The sequence below is a fragment of the Canis lupus genome, chromosome 3 (assembly GCF_048164855.1).
Source record: "Canis lupus baileyi chromosome 3, mCanLup2.hap1, whole genome shotgun sequence".
NCBI lineage: Eukaryota > Metazoa > Chordata > Mammalia > Carnivora > Canidae > Canis > Canis lupus.
In genome coordinates, this window is record NC_132840.1 from 60579023 (window position 1) to 60604439 (window position 25417).

At 39.2% G+C, this 25417-nt stretch overlaps 1 protein-coding gene across 8 annotated transcripts in view; it reads left to right on the forward strand.

The window, feature by feature from the left end:
- The window catches only part of DYNC2H1 (dynein cytoplasmic 2 heavy chain 1), a 341068-nt gene that overhangs the window by 173405 nt on the left and 142246 nt on the right, over window positions 1–25417 (forward strand). For all 8 annotated transcript variants that reach the window (XR_012028538.1, XM_072821767.1, XM_072821765.1 and 5 more), the window contains 5 exons: window positions 5936–6096; window positions 9305–9430; window positions 10547–10657; window positions 15973–16128; window positions 21493–21568. Coding sequence is in view for 7 of the 8 variants with exons in the window: in XM_072821767.1 (XP_072677868.1) it covers window positions 5936–6096; window positions 9305–9430; window positions 10547–10657; window positions 15973–16128; window positions 21493–21568 (630 nt within the window). In the remaining variant the exon portion in view is untranslated. The remainder of the gene's footprint in view (window positions 1–5935; window positions 6097–9304; window positions 9431–10546; window positions 10658–15972; window positions 16129–21492; window positions 21569–25417) is intronic.

A 25417-nucleotide genomic window follows, 5' to 3' on the forward strand; every position in this document is an offset into this window, starting at 1 on the left:
TCTTCTGGTCTCGATTTCGTTGAGTTCTGCTCGAATCTTTATTAACTCCCTTCTTCTCCTGGGTGTAGGATCTATTTGCTGTTTTTTCTCTAGCTCCTTTATGTGTAAGGTCAGCTTTTGTATTTGAGTTCTTTCCAGTTTTTGAATGGATGCTTGTATTGCGATGTATTTCCCCCTTAGGACTGCTTTTGCTGCATCCCAAAGATTTTGAACGGTTGTATCTTCATTCTCATTAGTTTCCATGAATCTTTTTAATTCTTCCTTAATTTCCTGGTTGACCCTTTCATCTTTTAGCAGGATGGTCCTTAACCTCCACGTGTTTGAGGTCCTTCCAAACTTCTTGTTGTGATTTAGTTCTAATTTCAAGGCATTATGGTCTGAGAATATGCAGGGGACGATCCCAATCTTTTGGTATCGGTTCAGACCCGATTTGTGACCCAATATGAGGTCTATTCTGGAGAAAGTTCCATGTGCACTTGAGAAGAATGTGTATTCAGTTGAGTTTGGATGTAAAGTTCTGTAGATATCTGTGAAATCCATCTGGTCCAGTGTATCATTTAAAGCTGTTGTTTCTTTGGAGATGTTGTGCTTAGAAGACCTATCGAGTATAGAAAGCGCTAGATTGAAGTCACCAAGTATAAGTGTATTATTATCTAAGTATTTCTTCACTTTGGTTAATAATTGATTTATATATTTGGCAGCTCCCACATTCGGGGCATATATATTGAGGATTGTTAAGTCCTCTTGTTGGATAGATCCTTTGAGTATGATATAGTGTCCCTCTTCATCTCTCACTACAGTCTTCGGGGTAAATTTTAGTTTATCTGATATAAGGATGGCTACCCCTGCTTTCTTTTGAGGACCATTCGAATGGTAAATGGTTCTCCAACCTTTTATTTTCAGGCTCTAGGTGTCCTTCTGTCTAAAATGAGTCTCTTGTAGACAGCAAATAGATGGGTCCTGCTTTTTTATCCAGTCTGAAACCCTGCGCCTTTTGATGGGGCCATTAAGCCCGTTCATGTTCAGAGTTACTATTGAGAGATATGAGTTTAGTGTCATCATGATATCTATTCAGTCCTTGTTTTTGTGGATTGTTCCACTGAACTTCTTCTTAAAGGGGAATTTTAAGAATCCCCCTTAAAATTTCTTGCAGAGCTGGTTTGGAGGTCACATATTCTTTTAGTTGCTGCCTGTCTTGGAAGGTCTTTATCTCTCCTTCCATTTTGAATGAGAGCCTTGCTGGATAAAGTATTCTTGGTTGCATATTCTTCTCATTTAGGACCCTGAATATATCCTGCCAGCCCTTTCTGGCCTGCCAGGTCTCTGTGGAGAGGTCTGCTGTTACCCTAATACTCCTCCCCATAAAAGTCAGGGATTTCTTGTCTCTTGCTGCTTTAAGGATCTTCTCTTTATCTTTGGAATTTGCAAGCTTCACTATTAAATGTCGAGGTGTTGAACGGTTTTTATTGATTTTAGGGGGGGATCTCTCTATTTCCTGGATCTGAATGCCTGTTTCCCTTCCCAGATTAGGAAATTTTTCAGCTAGAATTTGTTCAAATACATATTCTGGCCCTCTGTCCCTTTCGGCGCCCTCGGGAACCCCAATTAAACGTAGGTTTTTCTTCCTCAGGCTGTCGTTTATTTCCCTTAATCTATCTTCATGGTCTTTTAATTGTTTGTCTGTTTTTTTCCTCAGTTTCCCTCTTTTGCTATCAACTTGTATTCTATGTCACTCACTCATTTTTCCACCTTGTTAACCCTCGTCGTTGGGACTTCTAGTTTGGATTGCATCTCATTCAATTGATTTTTAATTTCTGCCTGATTAGCTCTAAATTCTGCAGTCATGAAGTCTCTTGAGTCCTTTATGCTTTTTTCTAGAGCCACCAGTAGCTGTATAATAGTGCTTCTGAATTGGCTTTCTGACATTGAATTGTAATCCAGATTTTGTAACTCTGTGGGAGAGAGGACTGTTTCTGATTCTTTCTTTTGAGGTGAGGTTTTCCTTCTAGTCATTTTGCTCAGTGCAGAGTGGCCAAAAGAAAGTTGTATTGGGAAAAGGAGAAAAGGAGAGGAGAGAAAGAAGGAAAGAAAAGAGAAAGTGAAAAAAAAAGGAAGAAAAAAAGGAAAAAAAAAGAAGAAAAAGAGAAAGAAAGGAAAAAAGGGTGGGGGAAGGAAACAAATCAAAAAACAAAACAAAAAAACAAAACAAAACAAAACAACAACAAAAAAAGAAAGAAAAAAAGAACCACGGGGGAGTATCTTCTGATTCTGTGTACTTTAAGTCCCTTGACTTCCCCTGGAACTTGTCCGTCCAGCTGGTCTTCTGGGGGAGGGGCCTGTTGTGCTGATTTTCAGGTGTGAGCACTTGGGGGAGCTGCTCTGCCCCTGCCTGGTGCAGGGCTCAGTGGGGGTTGTTTACCCCGTGAGGCCGCAGGAGGAACAGCCCCAGTGGCGGGGCCAGCTCTGGAGCCCTGGAGTCAGCCCCCGCAGTAGCTCCAGAGCTCTCGGTCTGCAGGGCCTGGAGGCTCCGGGGCGGGGCCGCTGATCTGCTCAGCTCGGGGCAGGAGTGTCCTCGCTGTCCTGGGCCCTCCCGGCCTCTGCCTGTCCCGGGGGAGGCCGGATCCTGGGCTGTGTCCCGGCGCCCTGTGCTCCGGAGCCTGCGCTGTGGATTCGCGCTCCCGCCCCGCAGCCCCCTCCGCGGAGCCGCCCCCGAGCCCGCCCGAGCTGCTCCGGGTCCCGCCGTGCGCGCTGCAGCCCTTAGGGAGCTCGGCGCACTCTCCCGGGCGCAGGTGTCTGTTAGTGTCCCCGGGAGCCCGAGGGCATCCCCGCCCTCCTGGGTCCTGCTCCAACTCCCTGCGAGCCCCTTTCCGCCCGGGAAGGTCGGTGCAGCTCCTGCTTCTCCTGGACGGGGCTCTCCTGTCCTGGGGACACTCGCCCCGGCCTCAGCCCGGCTCCTCGCGGGGCCCCTCCCCCTTGGAGGCCTTTGTTCCTTTATTTCTTTTTCTCCGTCTTCCTACCTTGATAGAAGCGCGAACTCTTCTCACTGTAGCCTTCCAGCTGGTCTCTCTTTAAATCTCAGGCCGAATTCATAGATTTTCAGGATAATTTGAAGGTTTTCTAGGTAATTTGGTGGCGACAGGTGATTTGGGGACCCTACTCTTCCGCCGTCTTGCCCCTCCTCTAAGAAATGATTTATTTTAAAGCTGCATGGTCAAAATTTAAGATCCCAGTGATTTTTCAATAGTTTTATCCTGTGATAATTCACAATGCAGTGAACATCTGTGCCTCTTTATTTTCATTGAGTAGTTTTGGATGATTCACCCTAACAGTTTTAGAGATATATAGAGTCAAAGGTACTTGGGTTAATAAAACAAATGATTATATGTATAGATCCATTCAATTAAAATGCACTTGGAATATTTTATTGGGAGTTTTGTGGGCAGAATGATTAATATGGAATTCCAAGTAACATGAACATTACTTATATTACCATAAATGGTTTACCTTTTTCATGATATTTTCTCCAATCCAAAATGTTTCAGTACTTTGAAATATTGTCGAAAATGAGTTAATGCACATATTTTGATCTTCTGTAGAATTTTAACTTTAGAAGAAATATTTGAATTTATGTTAGAAGAGTGCACACATGTTTCAGTCAGTTATTTTAGAAGAGTTAGAAGAGTGCACACACATTTCAGTCAGTTATTTTATAGGAACCTATCTTCATGTCTCTGACGTTCTTCTCACGTAACACCTCTAAGTAGAGCTTGATGAGAAGAAGACAGAAAGGAAACACCTGGGATCCCTTCATCCTGAGATAATTATTGACATTTTAATGCACATTATTCTAGTCCTTCTGGGCACATGAATGTGCATATGTCACAGTACAGAATCATGCCCTCTGTTGAGTAATCTGCTTTTCAGTAAACTAGTGTGTAATCAGCACTTCTGTGATTTCAGCCCTTTCGTGCAGCTGTCTGAAGGTACTCAGTCCTCCAGGTGTCTCACCAAGAGCTGTGACAAAAGTGTTTCTGCATTCACATTCTGGGTTATTCTTAAGTTCTTGTTATCTCAGTTGCTGGGCAGCCTGGGTGGCTCAGCAGTTTAGCGCTGCCTTCAGCCCAGGGTGTGATCCTGGAGACCAGGGATCAAGGCCCACGTTGGGCTTCCTGCATGGAGCCTGCTTCTCCCTCTGCCTGTGTCTTTACCCCTCTCTCTGTCTCTCATGAATAAATAAATTAAATCTTTATTTATTTATTTATTTTTTTTAAATGTTTATTTATTTATGATAGTCACAGAGAGAGAGAGAGAGAGGCAGAGACATAGGCAGAGGGAGAAGCAGGCTCCATGCACCGGGAGCCCGACGTGGGATTCGATCCCGGGTCTCCAGGATCGCGCCCTGGGCCAAAGGCAGGCGCCAAACCGCTGCGCCAACCAGGGATCCCTAAATTAAATCTTTAAAAAAATACCTCAGTTGCTGAGTCAAAGGCCAGACACATTTTTAACACTTTAATCCATATTCTAATATCAGACAGTACCGGTAACTGGCCTCAAATATTGAGTTCATGAATGAATGACTGAACGGAAACATTTTTTTTTTTTTTTAACGGAAACATTTCTAATGACATTGCCACAAGTACTTACAAACTCTTTTCAATGTGAAATTTGTCTCCGGCGTGGTTTTCGGTTTTCGAGAAAGACCTACTTTCGCCGGTCCTGAGGGCATGGAATTTGTATTTTTAAAGCACTGGCTACAGAAATTCTTAAGAATGTCTTTCTCCAGTGATTTTAGAATTTGTAAGGTACGACATTGTCTGTTTATTCTACGCTTGAGGCTATGGGGACACCTTTCTCACCTCTGTAATCAATATTACATTCTGTAATCTGTTTTTGAACTCTTGTGTCATACCCTCTTTTTAGTTCAGCTCAAACAAGTGTGTTTTGATGATTATTGAAGAGGGTCTTCTTTAGCTTGGCTTTTACTAAATACATTAGTCATGGAAACATTTAAATATTAGTGGAAGACATTCAAACATAATAGCAAAATTATGATTCCTTGTCTGTATAAGGACCTTGTGGTTATGAACTCAGATTGGAAAACACAGGTGAATTATGTTGAATACAGTTAGCAGGTAGCTGTTGGGTGAGCTTTGGCAAGACATTTAGTTTTTTGACTATTAGTTTTCTTAGATGTAAAATAAATGAGTGGCATAATGCCTGGCCTAGAGTAGGTGATGAAGAAATGAATCTGTTTTTATTATGTACTGTTTTGCTCCCAGATGACTTATGGGTTGTGTTATGCCTGTTTTACAATTGAGGAAACCGAGGCACATCATGTTTTTAGTGGTTTGCATAGGGTCACTTGGCTAACCTGAGAGCTTACATCTTTCTGAGTCCAAACTAACATTCTTATCATTCTATACCACTTTTTTTTTTTTCTTTTTGTAATGTATGGAGTAAGAAATAACCACCCTGCATCATGATGGGGAAACTGTTCACTCTATCACATGGAAATCTGGCTTCCAAGTGCACAGCACAGAGTTGGCACTCAGTTGCCACAGAAATGAATGAAAAGCAGTACAGATGGAAGGTTGAGTTCAGTCTTCTAGCAGAAAACCACATATTGAGAGCACGGTGCTGTTTGTGTGTATATTGTTCTGCTGGACATGGCAGTTGGGTGCTCCCTCTTGCTATTGCTTTGCTCAGTTGCTGAGATCATAGGCATAGAGCATTTGGAAAAAGCCTGGCCCTCACATAAGCATTCAGTGAGATGTTAATTATTGCTAGTAAGGGAGTGATTTTACTGAGAAAACTGTAACATGTATGGGATTATCATTCACCTGCTTTTTCTGCTACATCATATAATTAGTTTTAACAGACTTTGTCCAAATCACATTGCTTTGTAGTTCTCATGTTGTTTGTACCTGTCTTCCAGGCCTGAAAGACCTGTCCCCGCTCCCTCTAAATCTCAAACGGCTTTACAAGGAGACACTGGAAATTGAGCCTATCTTGATAATCATCTCCCCAGGAGCCGATCCTTCTCAGGAGCTCCAGGAGCTGGCCAACGCAGAGAGAAGTGGAGAGTGCTATCACCAGGTCAGTGCCCATTCCCTGCTGTTTCTGCTATAGTTTCTGCTCCTCCTGCCCTGTTTGATTCTGTTCGTGTGACAGATGATTTGTGGTGCTAGGCCAAGTATACTATGTCCCCCAAAGTGCCCATGTCCTGCTTCCCAGAACCCATGAATTTGTTACCTGACATGGCAGAAGGAACTCTGCACCTGTTGTTCCCTGTCTTCATCTGGAGTCAGGTGGGCTCAGTGTAATTGCAGGGTCCTTACAAGGTGGACGGAGGCTGGGGAGGGCTAGTGGAGACCCAGGTGTGGTAATGCAGCCATGGTCAGAGTGGTGGGAAATGCTGTGGTGCTAGCTTTGCAGGTGCGTGAAGAGATGTGGGTGGTCTCTAGATGCTAGAAAAGCAAGAGGGAGATTCTCTCCTAGAGAAAGGACACAGTCTTGTGGTAAAGTCAGAGTCCTTGATGGTAGGTGGGGCTTCTGATCTCCAGAAATTTAGTAGTAAATTTGTTTGGCTTTAAGGCACTAAATTGCAGTAATTTGTTATAGCAGTAATAGGAAACTGATATATTTGCTAACCTTTTTAGAATAATTTTTAAATTTGACTTGAATGCTTTTACAGTGAATCACAGCACTATTCACCTGCAAAAGCTGAACTACCTAAACTCGTGGGTAGAACTTATGTAGTATAGCTTCATTTTTTTCTGAGGTAAGTTTAGGAGCTCTAGTGTGTTTGGATCACCTCCTTTGTGCAATCGAGGTTGCATGCCGGTCTAAAAATGTGTTAATTTACCATCAGTTTTTGACAACTGAATAAACTGCTTTCATTGAGGATATTGGAGTGATTGAGAAGGAAGTGAAGAAGTAGGAATGTTGTGCAGAACATGAATAGAAGGCAATGAGAAAGCAGGGAGATGGGGTCCTGTGTCCACATGGATCCTGGTCAGGCTGTGGTCCTCAGCGAGTGTTCTGGACCAGGGCCCCTGCCACAGCTCTGTCTATTAGCAGGGACTTAGCAACAGGGGTAAAGCTACTTGCATTCGCAGAAGGTTTGACTAACCTTCTGAAGTTTTGTATACTGAACTTGCAAAATCGGTGAATATAGTAAAGCTTTTCAGAATGGACATAATTATTCATAATTCTGTTAAAGTTTTGTTGCTATCCTGAATGTATATAGTAAGGCTGATAGATTCTTGATTAAAATTAAAAAATTAATTTTTAACTTAAGTTGTAGTATAGCTTTCTGAGGGGATGGGTGGCTACTTGACATTTTCCTGTTATGCTTTTTAAAAATATTTATTTTTATTTTAAGATTTTTTTTTTATTCATGAGAGGCACAGAAAGAAAGAGATGGAGAGACACAGACAGAGGGAGAAGCAGGCTCCATGCAGGGAGCCCGACGTGGGACCCAATCCCGGGTCTCCAGGATCATGCCGCTGGCTGAAGGCGGTGCTAAACCACCAAGCCACCAGGGTTGCCCCAAAATATTTTATTTTTATAATAAATTATTTTTATGAGGTTTTATGAATCTAAGGTTTTTTTTCATATAATTGATACTTTATGGTAAATTCCGAATTGCCTATTTTTAGCTGTCATTTCCTTTGAGCAAAATACTATCCCTTTTCTCTGATTGTGTTGTACATAACTATACATGTTTTTTGTTTTTGTTTTATGTGGAGTTTATTTTGCATTTTAATAATGGCAAACTAAAAAATGCATCAGAACAATTCAGTCACTTTGTTTCACCCATCCTATTTGCTTCTTTGGGGGTTAGACCTGAAAATTAAAAAAAATAATCAATATATGAGTATTTATTAACTGTTATTGCATGCTTTAGTATGCAACGCATTAGACATGGTTCCCACTCTTAAGAACTTTGTAGTCTAATTGAAAAACAAAATCAATACTTGTAAAAGTCAACTAAAAAGTCAGGAAATGCTATCTTGTGTTCATTATGGAGACAGAAATCACTGTGTTTGAGGTAATCTATAACCATAGTCTTGAAAGTGTTTTGATCACGAACCCAATTAAGAATTTGAACCAGGACTCCCAGAGTGGTTTTTTTTTTAAAGATTTTATTTATTTATTCATGAGAGACAGAGAGAGAGAGAGGCAGAGACATAGACACAGAGAGAAGCAGGCTCCTTTCAGGGAGCCCGATGTGGGACTCGATCCCAGGACTCTGGGGGATCATGCCCTGAGCTGAAGGCAGACGCTCAACCGCTGAGCCAGGTGTCCCTCCCAGAGTGTTTATAGACTGTGTACATGCATACATACACCTGGCTGTCCTGGTGTCCAAGTATGACATACACTACCATTTACAAACATGACAGGCGGCTAGAATGGACGTGGTCAGTAGTCACCTGGGACCCCCTGCCTAAAACCTGCAGAATGACAATGCAGCCTGAGCACAATCCATCATCTAGGGTCTTCCAGCTCCCAGAACCTGCAGGATTTCTGCTTCAGGAGGGGCACCTACCTGCCAGTGCCTGAGCATCCCTAGGCCTGATGCACCACAGAGCCCTTCCCCTCTGTCGCCCTGCCCCTCACACTCACACTCACCCTGCCCCTTCTGGCCCCCCCCGCTTGCACTCACCCCGCCCTTCACCCTCGCACCTCCTCTGGGCCCTTGCCCCAACCCCTGGTCCATCACCCTGCCCCTCTCAGCAGTCCCTAGAGGAGCAGAATGCAGAGTCCTTGGAGTCCTTGCCATGGGTGGGGATTTACTGGATGATGAAGGGCTAGGGACTGACATTGTTACACCTGTAGCTTGAGAGCCAGATATTGTGCAGTGTTGGAAAAATCAGAAGTAAATTTCAAGGAAGTATTGGTATTAATGTTTAATCCCTCAAAGAATTCAAGACTAAGTTAAAAAAATTTACTTTTTTTAAAAAACATTCATGTTTGAGAGCATAATAAGAATTGCAGGAAATAGGGGAATGAGAAACAAAAATAAAACTATTCAATAATTCTTTACACTGTTCTGTAACTTGCAAACTTGTAATGATAACATATTTTTAATAAATAGAAAAGTATTAGAAATCTATTGATGAAGGATAAAAAAACATGAGAGCTGTTGGAAATGGCAGCAGAGTCTGATATTTCTTATTAAAAACTTAGAACTCTCATCAGAATCACTGAGTTCAGTATGTATGACAGGTTCATTTGAATCTCTCCTGTAACACTTTATCAGTTCTGTTGTTTAGTATTGTTTTTCATTTTGTTTTTGCAGGTTGCTATGGGTCAAGGTCAAGCTGATTTAGCGATTCAGATGCTAAAAGAATGTTCCCGCAATGGGGACTGGCTGTGTTTGAAGAACTTACATTTAGTGGTGTCTTGGCTGCCAGTTCTGGAAAAGGTAGATTCAGATAAATGTGGTATAAATAGCATAGTATGGTCCATTATTATTATGTGGTATAATAGTAGATGATAGAATTTACAATTTTAAGCAAACATAATGTTTTTATAAAAGCCAGCTCTTTTCCATTTTTTTATTACCTTCACTCTGCATTTTATATTATAATAATGTTAGTATCAGACATAGGTTATATTTATTTATTTATTTATTTATTTATTTATTTATTTGGTTATATTTATTAAAGTAACTTTTAGACCTTATTCTTTTAGAACTCTTGACGATTTTTTTGTCATTCATTCATTCCTTTATTTTACAAGCACGTGTTTAGTACAGAAAAAAGCCAGCAGTTGCCCTAAGTGCGGGTTGCATACAAAATTTGTGCCTGCTCCGTTGGAAAGAACTTGGTTTAGAACAGACAGGCCATATTAATAACTGTAGTGTAGCATTGTAAACACTGTAGGAGAGAATTTCACTTTACAAAATACCCTCAGTGATGAATTCTGCCTGGGACTGTGGTAGTGAAGAGTTGGAGAAGATATCCTCCTAAGACATATTTAAATTGACAAATGAGTAAAAATTTGTCAGGTTCCAAAGAGATTATTAACAGGTAGAAAGAATAGTATGTATAAAGAAACAGACATAAAAATTTGAGTAAGTGACCAAAGCACACAGCTTGGGCAAAGGAATTTGTATGGTGAAGTTTTGAATTTATATTGTAGGCAGTAGAACACAACAAAAATTGCCAATAAAGGAATTGATGTCACTGTAGAACTCTGTGGAAGCCTGAACCAAAGCAGCGAGGACCCAGAGTCCCACAGGTGGTTGCTAGTTGAGGCATCTCAATTACTGCTAGCACTTATCTTGTACGTACTGTGTATCGGGCACTGTTAGCACTTTACATGGTGCTGTGAGGTATGTGCTATTACTGCCCTTGCTTAGAGTTGGTCTAAGTCCTAGAACCCAAGGTCACAGAGTAAATAAGCAGCAGAATGAAATATATGGGAATGTCACAGAAGGATTTTAGAAAGAAATTTTACTTATTACTAATGTATTTATAAAATGTAAATTAGTGCATGTATTTAAGTAGATTTTTATTGTTGCTGATTTGTACACAAGGAATTGAACACTCTTCAACCTAAAGACACCTTTCGTCTGTGGCTCACTGCGGAGGTCCATCCCCACTTCACTCCTATTTTACTACAGTCGAGTCTGAAGATAACCTATGAGGTAAGGAAACTTAAACCCCGAGTCACTTGGCGCATAGTGCGCTAGTCTCCATGTGCCTCCTAAACTCTGGAAAGAACTATCATTTCATACAAAACACACCAACCTTTCCTTTAAAACATTCAGTTCAATTAATGCGTGGGTGGAGGACCTGGACAGACATTGTCTAGAGAGGACATCCATATGACCAACAGGCACATAAACAGATGCTCATCATCACTCAACATCAGGGAAATGCAAATCAAAACCATACGAGATACCACCTCACACCTGTCAGAAAGACCACAGTTAACAATTCAGGAAACAGCGAGTGTTGGTGAATGCGTTGAGGGAACATCTCATGCACTGCTGCTAGGTATGTCACTGTGGGATGGTATGGGGACAGTGTGGAGTTCCTCAGAAATTAAAAATAGAGCTACTGTGTGATCCAGTAATTCCATGACTGGGTATTTACCCAAAGGACACAAAAACAGTAATTCAAAAACATACATGCAGCCCTTTGTTTATAGCAGCAAGATTTACAACACCCAAAATACAGAAGCAAGCTAGTGTCCATCAGTAAGTGAATGAACAAGGATGTGGTGCACATATATGGGAGCTCATTGCTCAGCCATAAAAGAAGATGAGATCTTGCCATTTGCGATAACATGGATGGACCTACAAGGTGCTGTGCCAAGTGAGATAAGTTAAACCGAGAGAGACAAATATGTGATCTCCTTTATAAGTGGAATATAATAAATGAATTTACAAACAAAAAAGCGGAATCAGACCTATAAACAGAGACCAGGCTGATCAGGGCATGGAGTCCGTGGTGGCATAATGGTGCTGTGTGGTGGGGGCGGATGGCAGCTCCACTTGTGGGGAGCACAGCATCACTGTGGTGTGTACCTGACACTACTGTCATGTTGTGTGTCAACTCTACTAAAAAAAAAAAAACTTTTCATTTCGATGAGGTAGTAAGTCATCGAAACCTTTTCATTTTGATGAGTATGCTCATAAATAAGAGCATAAGATGAGGGGATCCCTGGGTGGCTCAGCGGTTTAGCGCCTGCCTTTGGCCCAGGGTGCGATCCTGGAGTCCCGGGATCGAGTCCCGCGTCGGGCTCCCGGCATGGAGCCTGCTTCTCTCTCCTCCTGTGTCTCGCCTCTCTCTTTCTCTCTCTCTCTCTCTTTCTCTCTCTCTCTATGTCTATCATTAATAAATAAAAAAATCTTTTAAAAAAGCATATTTATAAAAACGTTTACATTTTCCTTTTATTTTTTATTTATTTTATTTTTTAAAATATTTTCTTTATTTATTGATGAGAGACAGAGAGAGAGAGAGGCAGAGACACAGGCAGAAGGAGAAGCAGGCTCCATGCAGGGAGTCCGACGTGGGACTCGATCCCGGGACCCCAGGATCAGGCCCTGGGCTGCAGGTGGCGCTAAACCACTGAGCCACCTGGGCTGCCCTACATTTTTCCTTTAAATTTTATTTCCTTTTTTTGGTGTCAATATCAGTAAGAGACACATAAAATTTAGTATTTTAACCATTTTTATTTATGCTGTTTGGTAGTGTTCATATATACTTTGTTGTGTAGCACATTGCCAGAACTTTCTCATCTTGCAAGACAGATTCTATCCATTGAGGAGCAACTCCCTGTTGCCCTGTCCCCAACCTGACAGTCACCATTGTACTGTCTGTGTTCTGGGAGTTTGGCTACCTGAGAGACTCCTCTATGTAGAGGAGTATGTGTTTGTCTTTGGGGGATGGCTTCTTTTATTCATGATAATGTCATCAAGGTTCATCTATGTCAGTGTGGGACAGGATTTCCCTCTCTTTCGAGTGTTGATAACATCCTGTTGTGTTTGCACATACTATGTTTCCTTTATCCATTCATTGATTCATGGACATGTAGGGCTTCTACCTCTTGACTGTTGTGAATAATGCAGTGAATGTGAGTGGGCAAATAGCTCTTTCAGATCTTGTTTTCAGTTGTTTTTTTTGGGGGGGCTGAGGGCATATACCCAATTGGAATTGCTGGATCAGAAGGTAATAATATTTTTTAGTTTTTTGAGGAACCTGCATAATGTTTATCATTGCAGTGCTGCATTTTTTTTGAATATTTTATTTATTTATTCATAGAGACACAGAGAGAGAGGGGCAGAGAGAGGGAGCCCGACGTGGGACTCGATCCAAGGTCCCCAGGATCAAACCCCCTGCTGCAGGCAGCGCTAAACCACTGCGCCACCGGGGCTGCCCACAGTGCTGCATTTTAGTTCCCACCAACACTTGTTATTTCAGCATATGTGTGTTTATATTAACCATCTTAATGGTGCATGGGGATAGCTTGCCCTAGGTTTGATTTGCATTTTCTCAGTCATTAGTGATATTGGAAATTTTCTGCTTCTTGCCCATTTGCTATTTTACTTAGAGAAAGGTCTCTTAAGTCCTTTGCCCATTTTTTTATTGGCTTTCTGTTGCATTGGAGAGGTTCCTCATGAGATGGATAGTTAACTAACAGGGTCCTCCTCTTCACTGGGTGTGTCGTCTGCTTTATTGCACAGACATCAGGTCAGGTCTCATGGAGTTCCATTGTCTGTTCATTGCCTCTGTTGCCTGTGCTCTGGTTCCTCTCCAAAGAATCATGGCCAAAGCTGATCTCATGGAATCTCCTCTGCCTACTTCTGGTCTTACAACAGTAAGCTGTACATTTAGGTCTTTAGGGTGTTGTGAGTTCATTTTTACATATGGTGTCAAGTTAAGGGTTCAGCTTTCTTCTTTGCAGATGAATATCTGGTGTTCTGACTTGTTTTCTGGCACAGCTAAGTCAGATTTTCAGTGGTTTTCTTTTTCCCATCCATCATTCTTCTGACAGATAGTGTCCAAACCTGATGTATCCAAGGCTCTCTGTGTTGGCAGTGTTATTATGTAACTGGCCAAAGTCATAAATAATAAACAGGATTAAAACTTTTTAAAACTGGTAAAAGAGGTTCTGCTTATTTTTTCCTGTTCATAGAAATTTGTTTTTTATAATCTTTGGGCTGAAGACAAATATTTTGGTAGTGTTTATGACTACCTGCTGCTTTAGATTGGTATTTTTTAATTTTTATCTGATGGTGTTAATCTCCTCTAAGAAAGAAAAACGATAATATTAATCCAAGGAAGGTAACATTGGTTTAATATTTGGAAATATGTTAATTCAAAGTCATGACACTATTTAGTAAGAAGGAACATTTTCAGTATCTTCTCAGCCCTCTCCCAGTGCACTCTTTGACATACATTCTAGAACTGGATGGAGGAGCCACTGGGTAGGGGGTGGTTCTTCCCTTGAGTACATACCATGTAATACCTGCATATACAAAGTACACAGTGAATATTCCAATACACAAGGAGTTAATATTTATCAGGGGACCTGTTCCTTCAACATTTTAACCCTTTGTGCAGTCTTTTCCAGGTTTTTTTTTTCACGAGGTAGTTTGATTACCTTTTTATGGAAATTTTGTTTAGTCTAAATTGGTGACTTTTTCCTATTTCTTAAATTCATGTAGATTTTCAACTATTTGAAAATAATGCAGTTAATTATATTTTAAATTATTATTGTATATGTACATATATGTACCCACATGCATTTATTTAGTAACTTAAAGGCTGTTAAATCTCTATTTTGTTACTTTTTTTGATTAGTTGATTTTAAAAATTTACTCCAAATAACCAATATCATCATTTACTTTTATCTAGTAATTCTTTTCACTGACTTTCCTGCTTTATCCTTTATTTTCTTGTTTTCTTTAGATTTGTATTTATTTTTGTACTTCCTAACTTCTTTTGTTGAATACTTAGTTGATTCATATTTACTTGAAATAAGACTGAAATTATTATTATGTCTGTGAATTTGCAACTGAGTACATGCTTGGCCTTATCCCATAGTTTGACACAGTAGTGTCTTCATCTTGTTATTTTTCAAATGTTCTTTGTGTATGACTTTCTCTGTAATTGTAGATGATTTATTCATTTTGTGTTATCTTTAGTGCCTTAAACTCCAAGTGGCTGGTCAGTTTCCTATTAATTTCATGTTTTATTGAATAGTGCTCAGGAAATTGGCCTATTCTATGATAATTTTTTATAAATATTTCATAAACATAAAACATTTTCATTTTGAGAAGTATAAGTTTGGATACGTATTTAGTAAATCAGTGGCAGTTTTTCTTCTAATCTTAAGTCTTTTTATTTGAGAAAAAACAGAATGGAAAGGATTACAAAGGGAATGACTTCCTTATAGCAGGCTTTCTTAAAGTTCTGACTTGAATTATTTGTGCTTTTTGTGTAAGAAACCATTTTAGAGGAAGAATTTTACTTTTCTTACAAGCTAGTGAAAATCAATTTGGCAGACAAATGCACATGAATATTTTTAAGCTTAGAAGAATTTTTTTAAAGATTTTTTTCCAAAGAATTTATTTATTTGAGAGAAAGAGAGGGCACAAGCATGGAGGAGGGGCAGAGGGAGAGGGAGACACAGACTCTGCTGAGTAGGAAACCTGACGTGAGGTTCAACCTCAGGACCCTGAGATCATGACCTGAGCCAAAGGCAGATGTTTAATACTAAGAGACCCAGGAGTTCCATCCTTAGTAGAATTCTAAAGGGACCAATTATTAATACACAAATGCATTTGATTTAAAAAAAAAAAAGAATTTTTTTTCAAGAAATGGGTTTATTTACTCTTTTTCTGAGAATTCAGAATTTGTCCTCTTCTTTTGGATAATTAAATAATATAAACAGATTCTATGCATGTGGGTAAGAATTTTTTGAATGAATTTTAGGCTAATTAGACACTTTGATTTTCTGGTTTGATTCTGTGTTTATGAGACTTGCAATGTCAGCTGATAACCACTTCGCCACAAGTGGACTAATGTGTAAGGAATATTAATTGTATGTAAATAGTATGTAGAAGACCTCATGGAAACTCAGCACCTGGAGAGGGAGACTAGTCTATGGAAGTAAAACCACATGCCCCGTGACAATCAATGTCAAATTCATTGTGTAAGTGACGATTCAGTTTCAGTAAACTACCTCAGTGAACATATAAAACATACTTGGTTATTTTGAATACTGTTGGTTTTATAGTTGTTTAATTCGAAAATTTTTGAATTATAATTGGTGTGAACTGTTAGATAACAGGAGTTTAGAACTAGTTTTAGATATGTATGTTTTGAGGTCAAAATGAGTCAAACTGGATAATAGTGAAAATTTTTCTCTATTAAAATGTCCTCAGGTGTGTTAAATATTAATTTTATTTGTAATATTTGAAACAATATGATGTCAATTTTTTGCATTTAGTCACCTCCAGGTTTGAAGAAGAATTTAATGCGTACTTATGAATCGTGGACTCCTGAGCAAATCAGCAAAAAAGATAATGTACATCGTGCTCATGCCCTCTTTAACTTTGCATGGTTTCATGCTGCCTGTCAAGAGAGAAGAAACTATATTCCACAGGTGAGTTAGGACACATCTTGGTTGTGTTGTAAGCTGTGTGTATTTCTGTATTAGAGTGTTTCTACAACTTAGTGTAAATGGCTAGGATTACTTCTCATTTGGCTCATGACTCATAACTTCATATCTCTAATTCTGTCCTTGCTGTTCATCTTCTGGACTGTGGATAGTGCCATAGTTCACATGTCTCTGAGTTACATTGTCGGGGATGATGCGTGAAGCATCATATTCCTCTGATTGCTGTGGTTGATGAGGAGTTCAAGACCGAGTTCCCCATTGCTTTTTTTTATCGGGTACCCCTCCCGATAAAGGGCATTGATCCCCATTTATTTCCTCAAGCTGGAAACCTAGGAATTGTGGATATGACTTTCTTTCTCAGCCCCCCTCCCCAGTGCATTTCTGAGTCCTGTTCATTCTTCTTGCAAAATACACTCGAGATCTGTGCCTTTCTCTTCACGAGTTTTTCTGAGCCTCCTCACCTTTTACCTATACTACTTTCCAGGGTCACCTTCCTACTCTTTTTGCTCTATCCATGTAGCAGCCAGAATTGTTTTTCTAATGTGTAGGTTGGATTATTTCCGTACTCTGCACACAGCCCATCAGATAGATGGCTTTCTGTTGTGCTTGCAAGGAAATGGGCACACTTATTGCTGTGGTGTCCAGAAGGAAAGACTGGCCAGTCTTCAGCCTCCCTCCAGACCCCATCAAGCCGCACATCTTCATGGTCATTGAATTCATTCAACACTTTGTCACCACATCTTCCCCATGCCATGCAGTCCTAGTGGGCCCCCTTATTCTGTTCTTCTTGCCAAACCCCTGAGTCATACATTGTGTCACTTCTAGATTTCATTCTTCCCATCTTTTTTTCAGCCTTGCCTTACTGCTGTGTTCTCCTCAGCCTGTGCTCCCCACCTGCCCCGGGTTTAACCTGTTTCACTTACCTGTCAACATTGGAATGCAGCTGTGGAGTTAGAGACCTGTACTGAGTTCTGACTTGAGATTTCCTAGCCCTGTGACCTCCCCGCAGAGTGGGCCAACTCCTCACATGTACCTTTGTCCTGAGGATTGGGTGGAATAGTGTATTCCACCCAATCACAAAGTCCATCCATCACAAATGCCTTGCACATCCTTCCCAAAAAGATTTGTCAGATGCGTGAAGTCGTGATGAGGTTTTGTATCCTTGCAAATGACACTTACAGGGAGGGTGTGCTACTACTTACTTGACCATGGAAGCCAGGGCCTCCTGATGGCAGTGACCTTGTTGAGCAAGTCACACTCCAGAGACCCAAGCCTGTGTCCCCAGTAGTAATCCTGACGGGTTCATGAGCAACCCTTGATGGTGGTAGACCTTGATGGAAAAAGCAATTATTTTTTAAATGAAATTTGACTTTTTTTATTAAGGGATACATGAACATAATATAAATTAATAAGTTACAAGAAGATTTGCAACTAAAATTTAGTCTCCTCCCATCCTCGCTCTCTAAAAGCACTTCTGTTCCCAGGGCAGCCACTGCTCAGCACTGCTGGTTGTCCTTCAGAAACAGGGCATATGTAAACAAGCATATTTTATGTATTTATATACTGACGTATGTTCTTTTTAACTCCAATAGCAGCACATTACCAATAACAGTTCTGTGTTTTGCTTTATTAACCAACACATTTCAGAGGTTTTTAAATCTTAGTAACCATTTCATGGCTAAATTTTAAATATTACTCTTGTTCATTATATTGATAGACTTTTAAGCAGTTTTGTTTTGTTGGATAGACATATCAGTCTTGGCTATTAATAGAAAATATTGCAGTGGTTATTCCTACATTTGCCTCATTTCATATTTATTGATGGTTATAATACCTAAGTTGGAATGTTTGGGTCAAAAGATAGCTGTATTTTAAGGAATTTGTAAATACTACCAAAGTGTTCTTTTTAGAGCAATTTACTTTCACACACACACAAATACTTGAAAGTGTCACATTTTAAAAACATGTTAAGTTTGTTCTCTTTTAAATGATGAAATTGGAGGAAAACCTAGTCAAAACATAAAATACCATTAATTGCCAGAGACTGTGTCACAGGGATGTGCACTACACAAACTGTTTTATTTTACTTCTTTTCCTCATTTAATCACCAACTTCTAGAAATTAAGATCCACTCACTACCAGTTCAGTTGAGTTTCCATTCTTGAAGTCAGTAAAAAAGATTTTTTTTTTGCCATTTTTCATTGCAGTGCCGTATTTGGTTGAAGAATTACTTCCCCTATTTTACACATGAGTGCTGTCCTTCTAATTCTGCACTTCATGTAACATCCCTTCTCTTTGATATTTGCTATTCTTGATCATCCTGTTGCTCTTACTAGACTGTGAGCACGTTGGCACCCTGCTTTCTTCTTTATTGGAATGCTTCACACCATGCCTGGGTTTCCAGGTGGGCTGAGCAGGGTGCCATGGGCTGTCTGAAGAAGCCCTCCACAATTTATAACAGTATTTCTACTAGAAAATATGACACAAATAACAAATACTACTTTCTGATTTTTTTGTGCCATATTTTTTTTTAGGAAAAGGAAAGAAACTTTATTAATATGAAAAAGTTAATTTACAAAAACCCCTTAAAATGATGAAATGAAGCTAAGAAGTTCACTGATACATAAAAATCAATTGTAATTCTATATCCCAATAAAAATACACATATGATAACATTTAAAAATACTACTACTTAAGTAGAGTTAAAAACATGAAATGCATAATAATACATTTCACAAAATGTACACAAAAACTCTATAATAAAAGCTGTAAAATATTTTTAAAGTCCTTCATATTCCAGCATTGACATACTCCTCAGAGCACAGTTCTTACCATTTTAGAACTAGAATCTCACTTGGAATTGCTGTTCGAGGTTACTGATGGCTGCAGTCTTCTAACTGCAGAGTTTTATAAATACTAATCTTTAAAGTATTAGAAAAAGTGTTTAAATCTACATTCACAAATAAGGTCTAAGAGAGTGATATAAGAAATATTAAAAAAAAATAAAAAAAAAGAAATATTAATAAGACTTTGAGTTGGTAGAAAATTTATTTGGAATATTTCAGGAAGTTTAACAACTGTGGACAGGCACATACCCCTTACCCCTTTAATTCTTAGCTTGGCTAAAACTTAGTGAGGGGAGTTTAAATCTCTTATGATTTTTACAATATCTATAATTAAAAACATTTTTATCCAAGTGTTAGTGATGCCCAAATTTTTATATCAGACTCAGACTGGTTCCCTAAGTGCTAAGTTTTGCCTCCAACTATTTGACTTACCCAGTTTGTTTTAAAAATGTGTATAGGGATCCCTGGGTGGCGCAGCGGTTCGGCGCCTGCCTTTGGCCCAGGGCGTGATCCTGGAGACCCGGGATCAAATCCCACGTCGGGCTCCCGGTGCATGGAGCCTGCTTCTCCCTCTGCCTATGTCTCTGCCTCTCTCTCTCTCTCTGTGACTATCATAAATAAATAAAAATAAAAAAAAAATTTAAAAATGTGTATACAATGGAATATTACTCAGCCATTAGAAACAACAAATACCCACCATTTGCTTACGTGGATGGACCTGGAGGGTATTATGCTGAGTGAAGTAAGTCAGTCGGAGAAGGACAAACATTGTATGGTCTCATTCATTTGGGGAATATAAATAATAGTGAAAGGGAATAAAAGGAAAGGAGAGAAAATGAGTGAAAATATCAGTGAGGGTGACAAAACATGAGAGACACCTAACTCTGGGAAATCAACAAGGGGTAGTGGAAGGGGAAGTGGGCCGGGGGTTGGGGTGACTGGGTGATGGGCACTGAGAGGGACACTTGGCAGGATGAGCACTGGGTGTTATGCTAGATGTTGGCAAATTGAACTCCGGTAAAAAAATTTTTAAAAAAAGGACTGAAAGCCCACATATTCTGCATTCAAGTACTAGAACTGAAGCTTCTCAGGAGCACAGATTTTGTCCCCCTTGTTTGTTGCTGTGATCTCATGGACCAGGACAGCGCCTGGTATGTAACAGGCACTTAGTAGCCTCCAGGAGCTCACGGAATCTTCCCAGCCTTGCATTCTTTCAGTGTCCCCTTGACCATCAGTGACATCATCAGAAGTCATTCTTCACACCTCTCATCTTGGTGTCCTCACCAGCCATGACCATGCGGCACTGAAAGTCTTGAGTTTTACCATCCTGACTCCCTGTCTGCTCTGTTCCCCTCCCCGTCAGGACACCTGCCCTAACCCTTAGCTCAGGTAACAGTTGGACATACCGAGTATATACCCTTCCATCCAACACATTGGAGCCACGAGTCTGTTGGAGTGATGGGTCATACCCACCTTGCTTTTCCCTCCCCCACGTTTGGCTGACAGCAACCTGAGGGGGGAGTTATTTATGTTTTGGTTCCTTATGCCCAGAGCTTTACATGTAACATCGTGTAATAAATGTTTTGAATGATTAATGAATGAATGAAATCTGTGTTGATGCTCCTAAATACTATTTAGACTTTAAAATCTATTTAGACTTTAGATTTTAGTTTCTACTTATTACTTTGAACTAATTAAAGTTAATGGAAGTATCATCAAAATTACATTTTTAAAATTTTTATATAATGAAGAGTTCTATGAATGTACTTTTTTTAAAACTTTTATTTTTTATTTTATTTATTTTTTTATTATTTTTTTATTTGTGATAGTCACAGAGAGAGAGAGAGAGAGAGAGAAAGAGAGGCAGAGACATAGGCAGAGGGAGAAGCAGGCTCTGTGCACCGGGAGCCCGACGTGGGATTCGATCCCGGGTCTCCAGGATCGCGCCCTGGGCCAAAGGCAGGCGCTAAACCGCTGCACCACCCAGGGATCCCCCTATGAATGTACTTTTTATACAAGAATTGTAGCTATTAACTAAGTTCATAATTTCCAATATGAATGCTTGCTGGGTAAAATGTACAGAAAATAATGCTGTTTGCCTTTAAACATTTTTTTTTTGTAATATTTCTGTTCTCATGTCTGAGGACAAAAACCACAATTCTGAAGGACAAAATTATAGGAACTATCCCAATGTATATACCATACTTAGACTAAAAAATTTACCAATTTGTTCTATGACTGAATTGCCACCACACTTAAATGTTAAAAACTCTTCTAGTATTAAAAGACTTTGGCATGACTTTTGGCAATCAAGTTTCTTTTAAAAAATTACTGTTATATTTGAGCTAACAGTTTTTATTAAAAATTCTCAAGAGTTGCCCTTTTATTTTTCTAGCATATTTTGAACATTCTTAAGATTATAAGAGCAATGATATGTCTGTGTGTATATATATCTTTGAACATTGCTTATAGTTCTGTAATATTTGTAAATTTGTTTCCATAGGGTTGGACAAAATTTTATGAGTTTTCTTTATCAGATCTTCGGGCTGGATACAGCATTATTGACAGGCTCTTTGATGGTAAGTTTTACTTGTATTAATACCAGAGATAGTATTAATGTGAAAAATTGTTTAAGATCTTACTAACAATGTGATTTCTTCAAGAATGATTTCCTATAATGAAATTTGTTTTCTGTTTTTCATGTGTTTTATGTCCTGACTGCCAAGCTTGTGTTACTAGATAGTTCTTTATCTGTTGTGATCATTGGTTTTATATGCCATAGCTTTCTGATTGATCTGTAGCTTTCAGGAAACAGAAGGCTAGAAAGACCTTGTCTTCAGTTTGTGGCCTTCCTAAGTTTGAGGCTCATGAAGAACTATTCAGATCTCAGGAACTGTTAAAATCCAGGCTTATGGTAGACTATGTTCACTATGGTGGATCTGTAGAATCTTACAATTAAGTAGGAGTCAGGATTGAAATAGGGCAACAGACAGGACCATGTGATCTGATGGGTGGAGACCATCCAACTCTGTGCCTTTTGAAGACAGGAGTGGTACAATCTCTGATGTGTATTGTATAGGGCCAGGGCAAGGAGACACTTGAGTTGAGACCAGTGGTGGATTGGAGGAGAGAGTATATTGATTATAATCTCAAACTTGAAAATGATTCCTGTCTCCCCTTCCCACCCCAACACCCTGCCAAGCCGCCCTTCCTGGAGTCAGCCCTGCTTCGATAAATGGCACCACCATTCATGTATTTGTTCAGGTTCATAACCTATGAATCACTCTAGATTCTTTCTCTGATCTATAAACATTCAGTGTTTGGGCAACTTCTGTCCCTCCCATGTCCAAACCAGATCATGATTCTGTTCATTTAATCCAAGCAAGAGCTTCTTCACCAGTCTGCTTTCTGATTTAGCACCCTTTGGAAATTTGTTCACATTGTGAAGAAACTGTTTAGAAAAGTAAAATAAAGTATATAATTCCCATTTAAAACCTACAGCAACACTCGTCATCTTTCCTTTCCTCCATTGAGCCAGGCTCATTCCTACCTGAAGGCTGTGGTTGGTGCTTTTCTGTCTGAAATGCCTTTTTTTTTTTTCCTCAGACCTTCCTATGTCTGTCCTTATCATTCACATCTCAGCTTCCAGGTGTCCTCTTTAGATACGCTTTTTATTACCACCAGTCTAAAGTCATTTAAAAATTACTCTCCACCCCTTCTTATGTTGTATTGTTGGAGTACATGAGTGCTACCTCGTAGTTTTTTTTATTGTTTTTTTTTCATTTGTTGTTTTCTCTCTTCCTACTAGAGTGTAATCTACCTTAAAGTAATGTCTTTGACTGTTCTGTTAACAATATTCCTTGACACCTGTGGTAGAACCTAGCCTACCATGGGTACTCAGTTATTGTTAGGTGAATTAATATCAGATATCAGAAATGATTCTATGACTTAACTTTGGCAGAATGATAAGATTAGACATCTAGGATGTGTCCAAGTCTCAATTTATTTGTTTATGGGATGAAAATTTTGAATGGACTATGTACAAAATGTACTTACATCATAAGACCAAAGCTCAGTGAAATTTCTACACAATGAACATACTTACGTCACCAGTGCCTTAATCGAGAAACAGAACATCACCACTACCTCTGATTCCACTCTGTCTCATGCTGCCTTCTGGTTCTGACCATTTCTCAACACCCACCCACCAGCTCTTGTGGTGAACAGTAGCATCTTACTACATAGATCAGTTTTACCTTATTTTGTAAAGCTGGAGTCATGCATCACATATATGCATCATATACAGTCTTTAGGTTCTTGGATTTAACATTATATTTGAGAGATCCACCTATGCAGTTACATGTAGTTATAGATCATTTATAATCAGTATCTATATAGTATGCCACTTTTTGATTATAATGCTTCCCTGGATGGTCATATGGGTATCTTAGGGTGATTATGAATAATGCTGCTGTGGCTTTGGGTAAATAGTTGGATGTATTTATGTTGAGTATATGTATGAGTAGATAGGGTATTTACTTGTTTACCATTTGTTCATCACTAGTGAATGCCAAATAATATTCTGAGTGAGTTTTTCTTTAACAAATTTTGAATTATATATCAGAAAACTGTACACAAATTTACAATTTGATAAATAGTCATATACTGAACCTTTGTAACTATCTCCAAATCAAGAGTAATACCACCCTTCCAGAAGTGCGTCTTTTTTTTTTTTTTTTTAAAGATTTTATTTATTCATGAGAGAGACACACAGAGAGAGGCAGAGACATAAGCTGAGAGAGGAGCAGTTTCCCTGCAAGGAGCCTGATGTGGAACTTGATTCCAGATCCCGGGATCACGCCCTGGGCCAAAGGCTTAGCACAACCGCTAAGCCACTCAGGCATCCCAAGAAGTGTGTCTCTTATTCCTTTATGCATGTGACCCAACACTGCCCCATTCCATGCTAAGGGTAACCTCTTTTCTGATTCTATAAGCTGTTGTTTTTAATGTTAATTTGGACAGAGTTTTCTGGAGAATATATAGTAATGCTTTAGCTTGTATTGAAACTTGGTGATTTCTTTCTTTCTTTCTTTTCTTTCTTTTCTTTCTTTTCTTTCTTTTCTTTCTTTTCTTTCTTTTCTTTCTTTTCTTTCTTTTCTTTTCCTTCCTTCCTTCCTTCCTTCCTTCCTTCCTTCCTTCCTTCCTTCCTTCCTTCCTTCCTTCCTTCCTTCCTTCCTTCCTTCCTTCCTTTTTGTTTTCCAGTTTTTATTTAGATTCAAGTTAACATACAGTATAGTATCAGTTTCTAGAGTAGAATTTAGTGATTCATCACTTAAATGTAACACCCTGTGCTCATCACAACACGTGCTTCCTTCATGCCTACCACCCCTCCAGCCCATTCCCCACCCCCCGACCTACCTCCATCAACCTGGTTTGTTCTTTGTTGTTGAAAGTCTCTTATGGATTGCTTTCTTCTTCCCTCCTCCCCTCCTTTTTCTCCCCATTCCTCTATGTTCATCTGTTTTCTTTTTTAAATTTCACATAAGAGTGAAATCATGTGGTATTTGTCTTTCTCTGACAGGCCTATTTCATTTAGCATACTACTCTCTAGCTCCATCCATGTCATTGCAAATGACAGGATTTTATTCTTTTTGGATACAAAAAGATACAATGGATACAAATGATACAATTGTATATGCCATTTTAAGATGAAGAAACCAAAGCAGGGAGTTTGAATGATTTGTGATTATGTTTGAAGCTTGTGAGAATTAATAGCATTATATCATTTTATATATACCACACCATTGAATTGATGTGAGTAAGAAGCCAGTGCTTTAAAGTGATAGTGAATCTCATGGTAAAAATCTAACTATATAATCTCAGGATTACAGAATTTCTTGATATTGGAGACTTCCACGTATACAGAGTTAAGAAAGAGAAAAAGTTTTAATTATAGGGATGAGTAGGTATAGAAATTACATAGCTTCCAAGACCTGGAGTATACGTATAACCTTGAGCTTCCTGATCTGTAAAATAGGAATGATAGCAGATACTACATCCACTGGCTCAATTCTTGAGAATTTTGAATGAGAAAAGCCACAGGAAACATTTAACATTTGATACATTGAATATATTGAGTAAGCTCGCAATAATTATTGACTTACTGCTATTGCTATAATTTCAGCTCTGTTTTTATTTAATCCTAAACAAAATTCACTCTAAGATCAGTGAATATAAGAAAAACAAGATCTTAGAAATTCTATAAAATATTTTATATAATAGTTATTTGTATCTTATAAGGTGAAAGCTACATCAGTGTTTCTGTATGCCCTGGTGATCTATGAATGAATGACATGTCCATTACCAATATATTATTTAATGAAGACCCAGGCAGAACTAAGAAATTGAGTCCTGGTGAGGTGCCTTAT